The sequence below is a fragment of the Phyllosticta capitalensis genome (assembly GCF_038381095.1).
Source record: "Phyllosticta capitalensis strain CBS 128856 chromosome Unknown BKA78scaffold_4, whole genome shotgun sequence".
In the NCBI taxonomy this organism is placed as follows: domain Eukaryota; kingdom Fungi; phylum Ascomycota; class Dothideomycetes; order Botryosphaeriales; family Phyllostictaceae; genus Phyllosticta; species Phyllosticta capitalensis.
The window spans coordinates 1,694,981-1,709,892 of NW_027117442.1; the positions used below are offsets into that span (position 1 = coordinate 1,694,981).

The 14,912-nt window shown below is 53.9% G+C and overlaps 7 protein-coding genes across 7 annotated transcripts; 5 read left to right on the forward strand and 2 right to left on the reverse strand.

Annotated features, from left to right (window-relative positions):
* Nucleotides 1-12: 12 nt before the first annotated feature.
* Nucleotides 13-2,574, reverse strand: BKA78DRAFT_368654 (Alpha/Beta hydrolase protein; the record flags this gene model as incomplete). Its single annotated transcript, XM_066892638.1, has 5 exons — nt 1,947-2,574; nt 1,556-1,895; nt 1,205-1,454; nt 826-1,157; nt 13-773 (listed from the first exon to the last, which is right to left on the reverse strand). Exons 1-5 carry the CDS (start codon nt 2,124-2,126, stop codon nt 13-15), a joined length of 1,863 nt encoding a protein of 620 aa, XP_066745544.1. The 5' UTR covers nt 2,127-2,574.
* A 1,253-nt stretch (nt 2,575-3,827) lies between these two features.
* On the forward strand, nt 3,828-4,747 carry BKA78DRAFT_311843 (uncharacterized protein). The gene has a single exon (XM_066888249.1). The coding sequence runs from the start codon at nt 3,858-3,860 to the stop codon at nt 4,632-4,634; it is 777 nt and encodes a 258-aa protein (XP_066745545.1). The 5' UTR covers nt 3,828-3,857; the 3' UTR covers nt 4,635-4,747.
* On the forward strand, nt 4,748-7,546 carry BKA78DRAFT_311844 (uncharacterized protein). Its single transcript, XM_066888250.1, has 2 exons — nt 4,748-5,390; nt 5,450-7,546. Exons 1-2 carry the CDS (start codon nt 5,181-5,183, stop codon nt 7,196-7,198), a joined length of 1,959 nt encoding a protein of 652 aa, XP_066745546.1. The 5' UTR covers nt 4,748-5,180; the 3' UTR covers nt 7,199-7,546.
* A 333-nt stretch (nt 7,547-7,879) lies between these two features.
* BKA78DRAFT_294761 (uncharacterized protein) lies at nt 7,880-8,995 on the forward strand (the record flags this gene model as incomplete). Its single annotated transcript, XM_066886398.1, has 1 exon — nt 7,880-8,995. One exon carries the CDS (start codon nt 7,880-7,882, stop codon nt 8,993-8,995), a length of 1,116 nt encoding a protein of 371 aa, XP_066745547.1.
* A 417-nt stretch (nt 8,996-9,412) lies between these two features.
* BKA78DRAFT_342937 (uncharacterized protein) lies at nt 9,413-11,295 on the forward strand (the record flags this gene model as incomplete). Its single annotated transcript, XM_066890406.1, has 3 exons — nt 9,413-9,522; nt 9,594-10,444; nt 10,487-11,295. 3 exons carry the CDS (start codon nt 9,413-9,415, stop codon nt 10,987-10,989), a joined length of 1,464 nt encoding a protein of 487 aa, XP_066745548.1. The 3' UTR covers nt 10,990-11,295.
* A 364-nt stretch (nt 11,296-11,659) lies between these two features.
* BKA78DRAFT_352034 (uncharacterized protein) lies at nt 11,660-12,568 on the forward strand (the record flags this gene model as incomplete). The annotated part of the gene is made up of 1 exon (XM_066891280.1): nt 11,660-12,568. The coding sequence occupies one exon, from the start codon at nt 11,660-11,662 to the stop codon at nt 12,566-12,568; it is 909 nt and encodes a 302-aa protein (XP_066745549.1).
* A 365-nt stretch (nt 12,569-12,933) lies between these two features.
* BKA78DRAFT_352035 (uncharacterized protein) lies at nt 12,934-13,662 on the reverse strand (the record flags this gene model as incomplete). Its single annotated transcript, XM_066891281.1, has 1 exon — nt 12,934-13,662. The coding sequence occupies one exon, from the start codon at nt 13,660-13,662 to the stop codon at nt 12,934-12,936; it is 729 nt and encodes a 242-aa protein (XP_066745550.1).
* Nucleotides 13,663-14,912: the final 1,250 nt, after the last annotated feature.

The window sequence follows — 14,912 nt, forward strand, 5'->3', positions numbered from 1 at the left end:
GCTTGCAGAAATTTACGCTCCCAGTCCAGTGTAGTTCGCGCTTGCGTCGCCAGTAAACGCCACCAAGCTCTGTTCCTGCTCCGTTCCAGGCACCGCATATCCGCCAACGTTGGTCACGGCAGCGCAGAGCTGTCGTATGAAGTCGCAATGGCTGTACGGGAATTGATCGTCTGAACCAAGGCTAAAGCCCAGATCCTCGACCTTCAAAACGTTGCCCAAGTCTTCGGCTGTAATGTCTGTCGGTCGGGTCCACTCGACGGTGGCAAAAAGGCCCAAAAGACTGCTGTCTGATCTGTACGTGTTCGGATCACCGCTACGTGCATGAGATGTCAGGTAGCTCTGGTAGCCCTGCGCAAGGTTTCCGAAGCCCGGGATGAGAGTGATTGGAACGTCGCCACCAAACGAGACGTAGCTGCTGTAAAAGGTCGGTAGCAGGTCCGTTGCGTGCCATCCGGGCGTCACGGCATATTCCATGTTCCAGGTTGAGCCGGCGTAGGCTTCGGTCAAGAACCGGGCAGGGCAGGTGAAGCAGGTGTCTCGAACGAAACCCTTCGTGCGGTCCGTCACGCTATCATATGTGTCATTGGTGCTGACAGGAGGATAGAAGCTCTCGATTGCCGCGTTGATACCGCTCGTTTCGGCATACTCCGGGAAGATGTCGTGAATGAACTCGGAAAACTCCTCATCGGTTTGGATGTGTCCATCAACGAAAAGTTCGGATTCATCCGAGGTGTGGGAGATGATGAGAGACTCGATGCCTTTCCAGTAGTTGCCTGTGATTCGCATGAGTACGGGCTGTTGCAAATTTGGAGGAAAGATGCTTACCTGATGCAAATTCCAGAGGGGCAAGTTGTCTAATGAAGTCCCCATCAGCAGAGGGGCCGATGTTAAACGCTCCATCAGTTGCCGATTTGATGAGCGCTGTATTGGCGGTGTCGAGTGTTGCAGCGTCGACAGTACGAAGGCAGTCCAGACCTTCGCCAGCACAGCCAGCAAGAGAGGTCAAGTTTTGGAAGACGTCTTCGAGCGTACCATTTCGATCCCACATAATCTGGTAAGCCGGACTCTGAAGGACGGCTCTCTTGAAAAGCGGATCAAGGGTTCCTCCTTGAGCAATGAGATGATGCAGAAGTGACGAAGCGCCGGCACTCTCTCCCCTTGGTGTCGTTAGCAAATCATTCTCAGGGGTAGGTGGAAATCTTACCAAGCGTTCACGTTCTCCGGATCTCCTCCTACAAGACTAATGTAGCTTTGTACCCACTCGGCCATGGCTCGCTGGTCCCACAAGCCGGCATTCGGCACAGCCTGGTCTTCCATGGTTTTTCCAGCGAGGAAACCATATGCGCCAAGTCGGTAGTTGCCAGACACGAAGATGACTTTGCCGCCGCTCTGTTCAACTACTCCGTCGCCTTTGTAAAATCCAATGGCGCTCAGAGCATCCTTGCTACCAAACACTGGTTAAGTCAGCACTTTCTCGAAACAACAGTCAACCGCCCCGTATCTGACTACTTTCGGCATGTGCCACGGCAATTCAAACCAAGCTGATCACACTTACCATAAGCACCTCCATGGATCCACAAGATGACAGGGAGACTCGAAGCATCTGGATCCCTGACTGCATCACCTGGAACATACAGGTCCAGAAACAAGCAATCCTCGGAACCACCATCGAAAATTGGCAGTGGTATCCCGCCCAGGAACTGGTTGAGCGCGCCTCCTATTGGTGAGTCGTTGCCGGGACCAAGCAAGTTCAGACCCTCGATGGGAGCTTGCACGCATATGGGCCCGTAGCTGCCGTCCTGCAAGGTGTCGTTGTTGGAGGGCGCCTGAGGTTTCTTCCACCGGTTCTCGCCCGCCGTGGACGCGCCGTAACGGACGTTCTTGAAGGTGTAAAACTGGACGCGCCGTCAGTCAAGGGAGGAGGTAAATGATCATCGGGGACTGACATCGGCATCCTCGTTGTATTCCGCTGCTTGCCATGTGCCATACGGCAGCGTCAGGGTTGGCAGCTCATCCGCACGCTTCTCAAACCTCACACCGAGCTTCTTGCTGGTGGGCGGTGTTGCGGGTGCGGCCCAGGCTGTCGTGGAAAAGACAAGGGCCCAAAGAGCGGAAGAGAGCAGCATCTTGCAACACGGATGCTCAATTAAACCAACCAAGACGAGGGAGTGCGCTCTGATCGCTCCAACAAAGCCTCGCACCCATCATGCAGTGACCCTCAACGCTCTAGTTATACAAACGCGACTGTTTGCACGTGCTCCGGCCTTTTTCTCTGCAGTGTACGCTAGCAACATCAAATCAAAGCCCGCCAATCCAGCGTATTCACCACCTACGACGGGACCACCGCGCCGTTTCAGGGCCACAGGGCCGTCTGCCTCGGACCGTCTGTTCGCTCCTACCTATTTCTGAGCCCCTGCCGCACGAGGCACAATATCGACTCTCGGACTTGGCCCTGAAGCCAGCTGTGGGCCAAGAAAAAGCTCGTTCCTGGCCCTGGATCTTACGCCTTGAAGATGAGGGGAAACATGTGCTATTCAATGGCTCTGGCCAATAAAAATATCTCGGCAGCTGCGGACTCCGAGAAACGGTGCAAGGCCGCTGCGGGTGGCTTGCACGAACCACGCCGTACGTGTGGAGAGGAGGGGTATATAGGGTGCTAAAAGACGAGTGCCACGGTGCTGGGAAACGCGGGGACGAATCAGCGCCATCCCTTCACCTTCCAGGGGTTTACAAAGCCGTCAGCTGGTCCACGGAGCCATTTGGAAAAATGGGAAAAAAGATGGTGTACAAGCTGCGCTATTCGTCCAACTTTGTTCTCCTTTCGGAAGGTCTCCTCGTGCCGAGCCGGCATGTCGTGCAGAAAGGCCCGATGTAGCTCTTTGTCCGCTCTCCATATGCACCGAGAACGAGCAGAGCGAGCGCCACCCTCAACGTTTGATGATTTTCCATCCAGCCAGCACGCCTTGCAGAAGCTGGATAAAACCGTGGTTGTGAGTGCGACTTCTCCGGCCCGTCGCAACGCGCGGCTGGCTGGTATTGCCAAGGGCCGAGATGGCTTCGTATCTCCTAATTCCTAAATGCCAGGAACGTTAGGAGCCCAAGAAGGCATCTTTTTTCAGGAATGCTGCGAGCTAAGCGATGTGGATGGGTCCACTGTGACGGGAGCATCAAACGCCGCGCATTGGTGCCAGGAATGAATCGAGCAACGAGTTGCGCGTCAGCTGGACGGCCGCGTTGCAGGAAGAACGGCATCAAGCAAGCCCACATCCTCCAATCACCATATAAAGATGGTGTTGGTGGTGGGAAGAGGATGTGGTTCGTGGTTCGCTGTGCTAGGTCGTCGTGGTGCTACTGCAGATCAGCGGACCGGCTAGCGTGGCACATGTCGGTCGAGGCGCGTCGCCAGGAACTCATCGGTTCGACCATTTTGATTGGCAGTAGTGCTGGCCTAGGCTGATCTCGAAAGATGCGCGGTAAACAGTCGTGGAAGAGCTCCACTGCTCGGAATCGTTGTTGTTTTGTCGTACTCGGGTTCGACGTTTTGGAGTGCAAGATATCTGATAGGTTGACGGCGAATGGAACCGGCATCCTCCGGGGCGTCCGATGTTGGGACGGTGTTGAAAGCGTGCGCTTGAGGAGAGTTTCAGGAAAAGGTTGTTGTATCGCCACTGAGAGCTGAACGTCTCCATCTTGGTGTCCTTTGGTGTTCATTGCTCATCCCCTGTCTCTGGTGGTGTTAGTCGGCAACGACTTAATCCTGACTCGAGTCATGAATTTCTCTCGACAGCCGCCTCTTGAGTCAAACTCTCCAGCTCTTTCGCTCTGAACAAGCGCTACCAGGCAACACCACGTCAACAATGTCGCGCAAAGCCACAAGATGGGCCAGCATCTTGACTATACCAACGAGACGATTCCCTTCCGCAATCCACTGCCGTCATGGTTCCTTTCATGTCAAAGTGGAAAGTCGAGCTCGCCCTCTACAACCCACCGAACAAGACGCCCTTTTGAACCGCTCAACGCCAGAACTCACGTCTCCCATTTGGACAGTGCCCCCGTTCAGATTCACTCGCATTGAGCTGCCTGTCGGAACAAGACGATCTCAACCCTTCATCTCGTTTAAAGTGGGCAAGACCCCGACCATTTTTCACGCCTTTTACGAACCGGCATACAAGCTAGGATACATTGGCAACGAGATTCTAGTAAATCGCGATCACCCACTACACATCAAGTTGAGACGAAAGTATGAGGCGACAGAGAAAGACTGTCTATGGTGGGCTGCAATTACGACGCTGAAAACTTCCCCCAAACGCTTCATCAGAGACGAGACGAATCGAAAGCTGAGGGCAGCGTTCAGAGCGGCGCTCGTAGAGCGAGGCTTGGATACACGCGGTCGAAAAGTCGTCGATGGCAAGGTCGAATCGCAAGGGACTTTGAAAGGCACAATAAACTTGGTTTGTAAATCAGAGGCGTTGAGAGCAAAGCCCGAGGACATGAAAAAGGAAGCCCTATGGACAGTGGATGCGCTGGTTCGCCTATTCGACTATCAGAAGGACCACAGCAAACCGAGCGAAAGGCCTAGAGGCCCATCAAAACCGCGGGCAAAGCCTCGCAAAATCTATATACGAAATCCATGATATACCCGCAGACTGTGATTCAGAGACATCTGGTGGAAGAAGAATAAGCCCCATTGGTTGAGTCGAATTTCTACAGAATGTCAAAGTCTTCGCCCGGAGACTCGAGTTTGTTGCGCTCCTGCGTGGTCTCCAGCAAGCATTCATTGTAGAACTCAGGCGGGATGGGTGCTTAGTAACCCTCGCCGGGGTGGCAGGGAAGCGCGGCGGGTAACCCGCAACTGGCCACTCGACTTACACCTTGCAACCGCTCTCCAAGGCAACTGGAGAGGCAGTGCTCAGGGACGCGCACCACCTATCCGACTGAGGTACATTGTCTTATTCATACCGCGACACGCCTTCGACTGCACTTGGCGGGCTGTGCCCTGCGTCGTACGCTGACGCCTGCGGAACCCCGAGCAGCCCCGAGTCGCCTACGCCCCTCTCTCCTGCTTATGACGCAGGACCTCAAATTACCACCTATACCGCACCGCTGCCCAACCACCGGCCTGTCGCGAGACCACTTCGGACATTTGCTCTCCTGAGCGCCATCGGCCGACAGTCTCCACGATGCCCTCCATCCTGTCCGACGAGGACAAGCAAACGGTGAAGCGGACAGTCCCCAAGGCTTCCAACAAGATCCACGCCGTTGCCGTCGCAAAGCTCTACATTGCATATCCAAACAGGCAACGATGGACGTATACTGGCTTGCAGGGTGCCGCTGTGCTGGCCAACGACTTGGTCGGCAACACCTTTTGGATCAAGCTCGTCGACATATCGGTGAGCCAACCTCAGTTTGAGACTGGGTCGCCTGGGACAGTCCACTGACATGCGTTTAGCCACTAAACAGAGGCGTAATATGGGACCAGGAAATCTACGACACTTTTCAGTACAATCAGGACCGAACCTTCTTTCACACGTTTGAGCTCGAGGAGTGCATGGCTGCCCTGTCATTTGCCGATGAGAAGGAGGCAAAGCAGTTCAAAAAGAAGATGGACGAGCGTGAGAAGAATGCCCACAAGAATACCAAGAATAAGCCCTTTGCGCTTTCCGCTGGTAGCTCCATGGCTCCGGCAACCAATGGCAAAGATCACGGCGGACATGGCTTGCTCGGCAGTATCACTGGCAGCCTGTTTGGTCACAAGAACTCGCACCAGCAACAGGCCAACCACTCGATCATTCCACCAAAGGACATGAACATTCATTCTCCCACCGCTACGAGTCAATCGAGCCCGAATCAGAGCAGTCGCAACTCCGCAATCGACACTGCAGACCCGTCATGGCAGCCACTTTTGCAGGAACTCCTTGGGATGGGTATCACCGAAGAGCAGATTGAAGAGAACGCGGACTTTATCAAAATGTACATTGAACAGAAAAAGGCCAGTGGAGCGGCAGAGCAGGCACAAAGGTCTAGGGTTCCCCCACCACCTCCACCATCAGCGCCCCCGGCCGGCAAATTGAGCCCTCAAAACACGGGTAGCACGTCTGCTTCGAGGAGAGGCCCACCCCCGGCCCCGCCGCCAGCTCGCCGGCGTGGTGCTGCTCCTACTATGCGGCAATCATCACCATCACCTCCGCCTGCGCCATCGCCTCCTCAGCCCAGATTCAAGGCTCCACCACCAATTGCAGACGCTGGCAAATTCGCACACGTCCCGCCTCCTCCTGCAAGGGCTCGTGCTTCTTCCAACACTGCCGCTGGCCCTCCGCCCCCGCCGCGTCCTCCAAAGTCACCAAGCGACGACACCACGGAGCACAGGTTTGGCGTGCCGCCTCCTTTTACCGGCCAGAGATCGGTATCAAACCCAGTTCCCCCACCGCCGCCCGCTCGTGGTCCCGTTCCTCCGCCCCCGCCGCGCGAAACTCCAACTCCATCTCTGCCACCTCCGCTCCCGCCAAAAACTCCGGAAGTTCCACCATCGCCCGCTGCAATTCCGCCGCCCCCTCCGCCTCCGCCACAGAGCAGCGCAACTCCTCCAGCTCCTCCGCCGTTGCCCCCGTCTGCTTCTCGTCCCGTTCCAGTTCCGCCACCATCGACGAACCTCCCGCCGCCCCCGCCGCCGCCAATTCCGCCAAGCAATGTATCTTCACCTCCGCCAGCGCCTCCGATTCCACCGCCAGCTCCATCAAGCGCCGCTCCTCCGCCTCCGCCGCTACCACCATCGACTCCATCGGCAAACGCTCCTCCGCCGCCCCCTCCCCCGCCAATGCCCCCAAGTACGGGCGCTCCACCGCCCCCGCCAATGCCGCCGAGTTCTGGCGCTCCGCCGGCCCCGCCCCCGCCGCCAGGAGGTCCTCCATCGGCTCCTGCGCCACCAAAGCTGCCAGCAGGCGGCGGCGGAAGAGACAACCTCTTGGCAGACATTCGCGGCGGAGCTAAACTCAAGAAGGTATCTGATTCAGAAAAGAGAGACCGAAGTGCAGCGTTGGTTCCTGGAGGCGAGAAACCTGCAGGAGGTGCTTCTAGTGGCGGTGCTCCAGCATCAGGTGCGGACGGCGGGCTTGCTGGAGCTTTGGCAAGTGCTTTGGCGGCAAGGAAGAGCAAAGTCAGCCACAGCGGTATGTCCTTCTTTTGGCTCCCAGTCGTTTGATTCATGTGCTAATTTTGGTGTAGACGACGAAGACGATGACGACTGGTGAAAGGTTCAGCTGCGCTGCTGTTCAGGCCACAGTTTGTATTGCATAACTTTGCAAGGAATGAAAGGCTGGCCTGATTGGACAGAAAACGATGTGTCGAGGCACAGAGGCCGGTTGTGGGCTACAGATTGTCGGTGAGAGCGCATTTGGAATTTCAGCCAACTGGGTTGAATCACAACTTGGCAGCAGAGCTTCAAATGTCTACGTCTCTCGGGTCGACGTCACAACCATTCTATTAGACGTGATAGTGTCAATACAAAACCTTCTCTTTTCGGTCAAGATTTGACGTCAGGAACATTCAAGACTTGGTTGTTCAGTTGGAGTCTCGATCATGGGGACGCTCGTCAAAAGTCCCACAATGCAAATAGAAAGTGCGCCCAAAGCTCCAAAGCTCGAAAGCTCGACTATTCTTTTCAGTCGCTGCGACTGCACTGCCTGTTGTTGAGTTGAGAGCAAAATGCCAAGCTTACAAGTCCAAAAATTACCAGCACCACGCCGAGCGCATGATCATGTCTCCCACTCAACAAATTCAACAAAGGGATGGATGTGGGCATGGACATATAAAGCCTTCGGGGCTCGCAACACAGCATTGAACCAATTTACCGCCCGCCAACGCCGAAACCCATCCGCTCGAAATGGCCATGAGACAAATGAACGTTTTGGATCTTCCCCCGGAAATGGTCCTCCACATTGGAAGCTTCCTTCCCTTGAGCTGTCTGGCCGCCTTTGGACTTACTTGCCGTAGTACCTGGGACTTATTCAAAGGTCAAGTCACCAATCTCAGAGAATTGGAAAAGGCAAATTTTCTTCTCCTTTTGCACAAAGACCTTCCTGGGTGGATGATCTGCCAGAACGACATGATCATAAGACGCATGGACTCCTGCTGCGATCCGGGTCATGGTCCCAGCGACAACGATTACTTCCATCATAAGCTTCGATGGTTTTACGACAGGAACTCGAAGCCAGTCAAGTCTCTCATCCCGGTCCCTTCGATCAGCCAACCACTTTTCATGCTTGATTACGGCCATGTCAACAAGGTGATGATGCGACATCGCTATGGGGCCAAGTTTGGTATGCCCTTAAGCCAACTGCCGTTTTCGATCAGATTGTCCCCCTTTAAGGACCCTGGAAACTTATTCGACATCACGCTCGACTTTCGGATTTTCAAAGATAAGCTGTATATGCACGGACATTACAGCATCAAGGGCAGGGACCTCTTGTCTGTTCTGCTCTGCGAACCTTTCCAAATCGACGTGTGCCCTCACATCCACCTGGAGCACAACCGACGTCGTCCAGTCGACCGAGTCCGAAGCGTTCGCAAACCCATTCAAATGCCAGGGACGGCTGGCTGTCGGGAGGGCAACTCTTGCCCCTGCACACTGACTGGGGCACATAATCCTGGTTGGGATGAGAAACTCTCCTGGGAAACATGCAGCTATCCGCACACGACTGAAATAACGTCATGCCGGTATTGCCCTACCGACCTTCAGTTGTGGTTCCACGACGATTCAGTGGAACAAAATTTCCGAGTCGACTTTTGGCGCTGCGTTGGCGACGGCCTTTTCATTAAGCTAGATACTGACTGGAAAGTCGCGTCGCTGAATGAGTTCAATGAGAATGGGCATGCGCTCGCATTCAATGGCAAGATCTTAGTCCCAGGGGAGTCGGCAAAGAACTTCAAGTCAGGATTGCCTGTCGTTGGCAATGAATTGGACGATGAGGATGAGATGGACATGGACGATAGTGGGTAGTATCACAGTGGATCTCAAACAAAACATCAACTCCAAGGTGGGAGAGGGATGCTTGAATGCTCTCTATTCCTGTCCGATTGCATGATGGAATGCCCACGTCTGTGGGTGCGAAAGCACTTAAATGCTCCGTGCATGCATACATCTTGACAAATTCAAAATACTGCACATTAAGCCACGCGACTTTGACATCAAATATCATCATTTTAGTTGAATGCTCGCCATCTCTTCTGCTAGGCTCCGACTTGGCGTTTGATTGTCGGTATTAATATTCTTCCTAATCAGGTTAGCGCGACGCGTCCCGAGCAGTGACGCGCCCTATGAATTTCTCCCGCCTCGCGCGTCCAGTTTCCTCCATAGTACCGACGTTACCACAATCTACCTACGCTATCAGTCTCGATTGCAGTCCCAAGACGAACAATGGGCAAATCTAACACGAGTGGCGACGGCCAGCCTTCCAAATCTTCTGCCAACGCTCGCAAATCCCGCGCCGGCCCATCCGCGTCTGGTACTCGAGTCTACAAGTTTTCGTACGTCATGCAAAGCACTCCGCAGAGAGGACATTTACATTCCACAATCAGCATCAGCTGAATGACTGCAGATCTCTATGGGCCAACAAATGCCTTCGCTGCGGGTCCCACGTCCATGGGGATTGGACCCACTGCCGTAGACCCTGCTACTTTTGTGCCCGCGAAGACCACATCGGCTCCGGCTGTCCCCAACAGAGCGCGAGCTTCTACAAGATCAAGAGAGCTGTTCCGCCAATCTCGCCGCAGGACATGCGTAGATTGGAGTGCGCTTGCGAACAGGCAAACGCTGGGCTTCTAACAAGCGACGAAGACGACGACGGCGACGACGACGGCAGACCGCACACCAATGGTTCGGACACATCCGACGAAGCTGATACTCCCTCGACCCCGTCCTCTCAATCCTCTGGCTCTACTTCGAGCATGCATCTCTTGGATGTCCAAACCGCTCAATGCATGGCCGACGAGAACGAGCGTCTTTCCACTGCGCTTGGCCGAACCTACGCCGAAATCAACGACCTGAAGAATCGTTTGTCCGTTGCGGAACATCCTCCAAACTCCAGAGAGGTCCATTTGGCAAACGACAATGCAGACTTGCGACAGCGTTTAGAAGTGGCAATCCGATGTGAAGCCGCGAATGAAAATGGATGCCAGATTGCGGAGCGACGGAACCGCGAGTTGCAGGCTCGAATCGAGCGTATGAATGCCGAGCTTTTGGAAGCACAACGACAGAAGCATTTTGCGGAAGAAAGATTCAATTCTGAATTCGTCAATTGGCAGGCCCAAAGGGCGAATCTGGAGTCTGAAAATAGAAGTCTGCAATGTCTTCATCATCAGACTTTGGAGGGTCACGATTGGATGCTTCAAAGGATGAGAGAACTTGACAACGAGTGCCATAGGCAGAAAGAAGAAATTGCGATGCTGCGTATGGGCGGGGCTCAGTACATGCATCAGCAATGACATGCAGAGAACGCAAGTGTGATGGCAGAAAACGCAAATTTACAGCGGAGCCTGCACACTGCGCAAGACAATTTGACTGAATCTGCTGCCGAACAAGAGCGCTTGGAACATCAAAATGCGGATTTACAACAGCGCCTGCGAACCGCGGATGACAAGAATTTTGAGATTCGAAAGCGCGCGTGGAGGGCGGAAGACACCTTAGCGACTGAAGTCGCAGAGAGGAACGCAGAGAGGAAGGAAATGGAGAAGAAACACAAACGAGATCTGGCAAAGATGGAGAAGGAGAGTGACCGCTTTCTTGCAGAAGCAACGAAGGCGGAAGCTGAAAACATGAAGCTGCGTGCGACACTGAAAAAGCGCAATGAGGAGCTTGAGGACCTAAGGAGCATGAACGCCAGAGGTGTGAAACGGCAAACGACTCTGAGCTTCGCTGTTGAGCCTAGCCGCGCTAGCAAGAGCACGAGAAGTACACCGAGCTCAGGAGTCGAGATCAAGGCGGAGCCAGAGTGATGAAGTCGGCCAACAAGGACAAAACTTTAGTCGTTCCAGTATCGCAGGTTCTCAAAGCGAACATATCATTTATCTTCGCGGCTGTCTGTCTCTAAAGAAACCATTTCTCGCTATTCGATTCCTTTATCTGGCGACGACTCGGGAAGAACATCAACCAACTGCGCGAGCATTGGGGATCCTGCATTTTCTGGACACTCGGAAATGGCACTTCAGCTTCTGTTCCCCACAGCATCCTTGGGTCTCATCGTCGCTCTTCATTAGATCCACTCGTTGCAGCTTGCTTATTTCATGGTAACTACACTGCTGCCTCTCGACGGTAGGACATAGCTTCCTCCTGGTTCGAGGTAACCATTATCCGAGCTATCATGTTTCGTCTAATTGTGAGCTTGGCCGGTCGTCTTTCAGCCTTTCACTGTCGGACATGACACCGACGAGCCTCGATACATTCTACCAAGGAGCATTGCAATGATGCTCTCACAAGAACAAAGGAGAAACAAAAGACCACAGAAAATCAAGCGATATTTCCGAACGCATCACCCTCGAGCATTTATCTTTGTTTGTGAACAATCTTTGTTTATTTCATTGCAGCACATCACCTCTCTTTGTTGAGATGATTCCGTAAATTGTGCGTCGTGTTCTTCATCTCTCTCGTCATGGTCCTTGATCCAAGATGCCCATCTCAATCTCCACTTCGAATCCGTACGACTTTGCTTCGAGCTTCAATTCAGACCGGTCTCCTGAAAAGCCCCGACGGCGCCGCAGGTCCCCATCACGTGGTCCGAGCAACGCTCTGAATGACGGACGTCTAGTCGCGCACGCCAGACCTGTTGTAGCAGGAGGCAACGGCAACATGCCACAAGCGCGTTCAGGGCAGCAGAAATCTTACGACTTCTTGGGTCCATGGGGCCTCGGGTTGGTCATCATAAGCTGGCATATTTTTCTTTTCGTCATGTTTCACATTTCTGCTCATTGGTATGTGGGCGTCCCGCGCAACACCTTCGTCCCCAGCACTGCGAACGGTGACTATAACTGGGTCGAATACCTCCCATACGCCTACGGCTCGCACTTCCGCCAGCCACTCGACCGTTTGACGCCCAACGACAGATATATGCGTGCCGCCTGGCGCGTATTCGATCTCGACATGGTCAACGTCAAATGGGCCGATCCACTCAAGCTTCAACCGACCCCGGAGGAATCGGAGGGCTGCTTCCTTCTGGTCAATCAGTCAAAAACCCGGCTGCTCGAGATATGGGACCCGAGGCGCGGTTTGAACTGGTGGGAGCCCCGCCCAAAGAATGCAGAGTTCCAGGAGACGGTGCTATACTTCTCGGTGGAGCAGCTGTCCGTCGTCCACAACATCTTGAAGTACGCCTACCGCGACGCGCTGTTCTTGTGCATGACGCCCGAGAAGAAGGCCCAGTATATATACAATTACAATGCGAGCGTGGAGCCAAGTCCCGACCATTACTTCGAGATTCTCGCGGAGAGACAAGGGCCGAACGGACGACTGTACCTTGAGTCACTTACGAATATGTGGCGGGAGCGAAACGAGTCTGCGGTGGAAGATGCCGCCAAATAAGGATTCCGGGAATGTCTTGGTAATCAGTTCGAATGTGCAGGCCAAAGTTGAGGCTTGTTCGATGTAATGATTGAATTTTCAAGTGCTCAATCCAATTCCGTTCTGCTTGAATGTGTAGTAATCTTTTGCGTAATTGAATCCGGCTGCGGATCCCTGACGTTCATCCATTGCATCCCCCTTCCCAGTGAGGACACATTCTCGTCCATTCAGGCCGACAGAGCGAGCAGCACTCGCGGATATGAGAGTGACAGCATCTTTTCCCAACGGCGCTCCAGGCCAGGGAATGGATTTTGATCTCTTTTTCCATGTCGTGCTGAGTGTGCAGACCCAGTCGACCTCCTCTTGCCGTATAAACTTCTGACTTTCTAGCTCTCCGAGTCCCCCGCCTTGTGTTTCTGGACCAACTCGTTCAGATCCGCATTCGTAAGTCCGAGTGATTCGACCTCGTTCCGTAGCTTCTTATTTTTTCCTATCAGAATTCCGTTTATGTGTACTTGCGCTTCTATTTCAGTACGCAAGAGCTGATTTTCACGTTCGAAGCTTTCCTTTTCTCTATTCAAGTGTTCCTTTTCCCTTTTGAAGCGTTCCTTTTCCCTTTCGAACCGTTCCTTTTCAGCGCGAACGTCCTTGAGCTTGTCACGCAGACCCCTGATGGTTGTGGCGATCGTCTTGCTGTTCTCGGTCTGCTTGTTCACATCTGACTTCCACTTTGCCTTGTCCGCAGACCAGCCTTTTTGTGCGGCCGTCGCGCGATCATCCGCACTGCGCACCTTTTGTTGCAACTCTGCAATCTCCGCTCGCAAGCACTGCCCTTCCGTGTGCCGATTCTGCTTCGCTTCCCGCAGCTTGTGTTGCAACACTTCCATCTCGGCATCCATGGAGCTCACACTGTCCTCTGCTGCTTGAAGGTGCTGTCGCAAGTCTGCCATCTCGGCATCCTTGAAGCGCACTTCGTCCTCTGCTGCTTGAAGATTCTGTCGCAACGCTGCGTTTTCCGCCTGCAGGCGACCGTCTACCATGGGAGGCGGATGCTGCTCTGCGGCGGCCAGGCGCTGTTGCAAGCATGCAACTTCATTCCGCATTCTGAAGGACATTGCGAGAAGGCCTTCGTTCTCGACTATCAACCCCCGCATGGCGTTTGCGTCCGGTGGCGCTGGTTGAGCCACGCCATTCATTGGATGTGCCGGCTGATGGGGTTGAGCGGGAGCCGGAGCGGTGCGAGGGAATGGCGGAGGCGGAGGCGGGTGGATGGATGCAGAAACGGGCGGAGGCGCAAAAGGAGAGGCGGGCGGAGGGCCGAACACAGAGGCAGGCGCAGAAGAAGAAACAGAATCGGGAGGACCGACAGGCGGGCTCTGAAAATTATGGCCTTGTGAACCACCTTGGCCATTGGGTTGAGGCCTCGCGTTCGTCATGTCCTGTCTGGTGGGTTCGTGCTGGGGACCCCGACGGGCCCCCGATCCCGTAATTTTTGTAGAAAGCCACGCTCTTTCTAGGACACCTAGCGCCTATATGGTCGTCTCGTTCGCAGAAGCGGCAGGACCTTTTGCACTGTGTCCATTCTCCATGAGCACGCATTCCGCAGCGGAGGCATTTGTCGCTCCAGAAAGTCCTACAATCAGTCAGCCTGACAAGCCTTTCCGAGGCGCGGAAAAGCCATGGTGCAGCGGTGAATTGAGTTGCGAACTTGCGAGACATACGAATTCTTGTTGACGCCAGCATGTTCGGTGCGTTTTCCATGGAAGTCGTTTGGCGTTCGCGGAGGTTGGGCACCGCCGCTGCCACCGGTGTTGGCTTTCGACACCTGGACAGGACTTGCTGGAATGGCCGCCATGGAAAATACAGGAATGAGGATGGTTTGGTTCGAATTTCTAGAAAGGATTCAGTGGTGGAAGACGCGCGCGTCTACGCGATGACGCGCCGCGCTAGCTGGATTTGAAGGCGCTTTTTATAAATACGTACCGCGCAGTGCAATTAAAATGCTTCTTGTAAATCAATCGGCTTTCTCTTTCCTCGCTGCTGGTCGTATCAGGATGACGCTCGAGTCTGCTTGAATGGACTTAGAAATGATCAAAAACCAGGTGGCGGATAGCTTTTAGAAATGATAAAAAAGCGGGTGGCAAATAGCTTTTGGAAAAAGTCACATCACAAAAAACGGTCTTGGCGGTTCCCACCAATTATCTTTCTGCAAGCCCCAATTGCTTCCACGTAGTTTGTGCATTTGGCATGGAAAGTTTGAGAAGGAAAGAAAAATCAAGGCGATCGGAGAGGACTGCATCCATGTTAGGGATCAAAGCAGTCCTAAAGCATGCATCCGAATGATTCTTACCAAAAATGAAGTCAT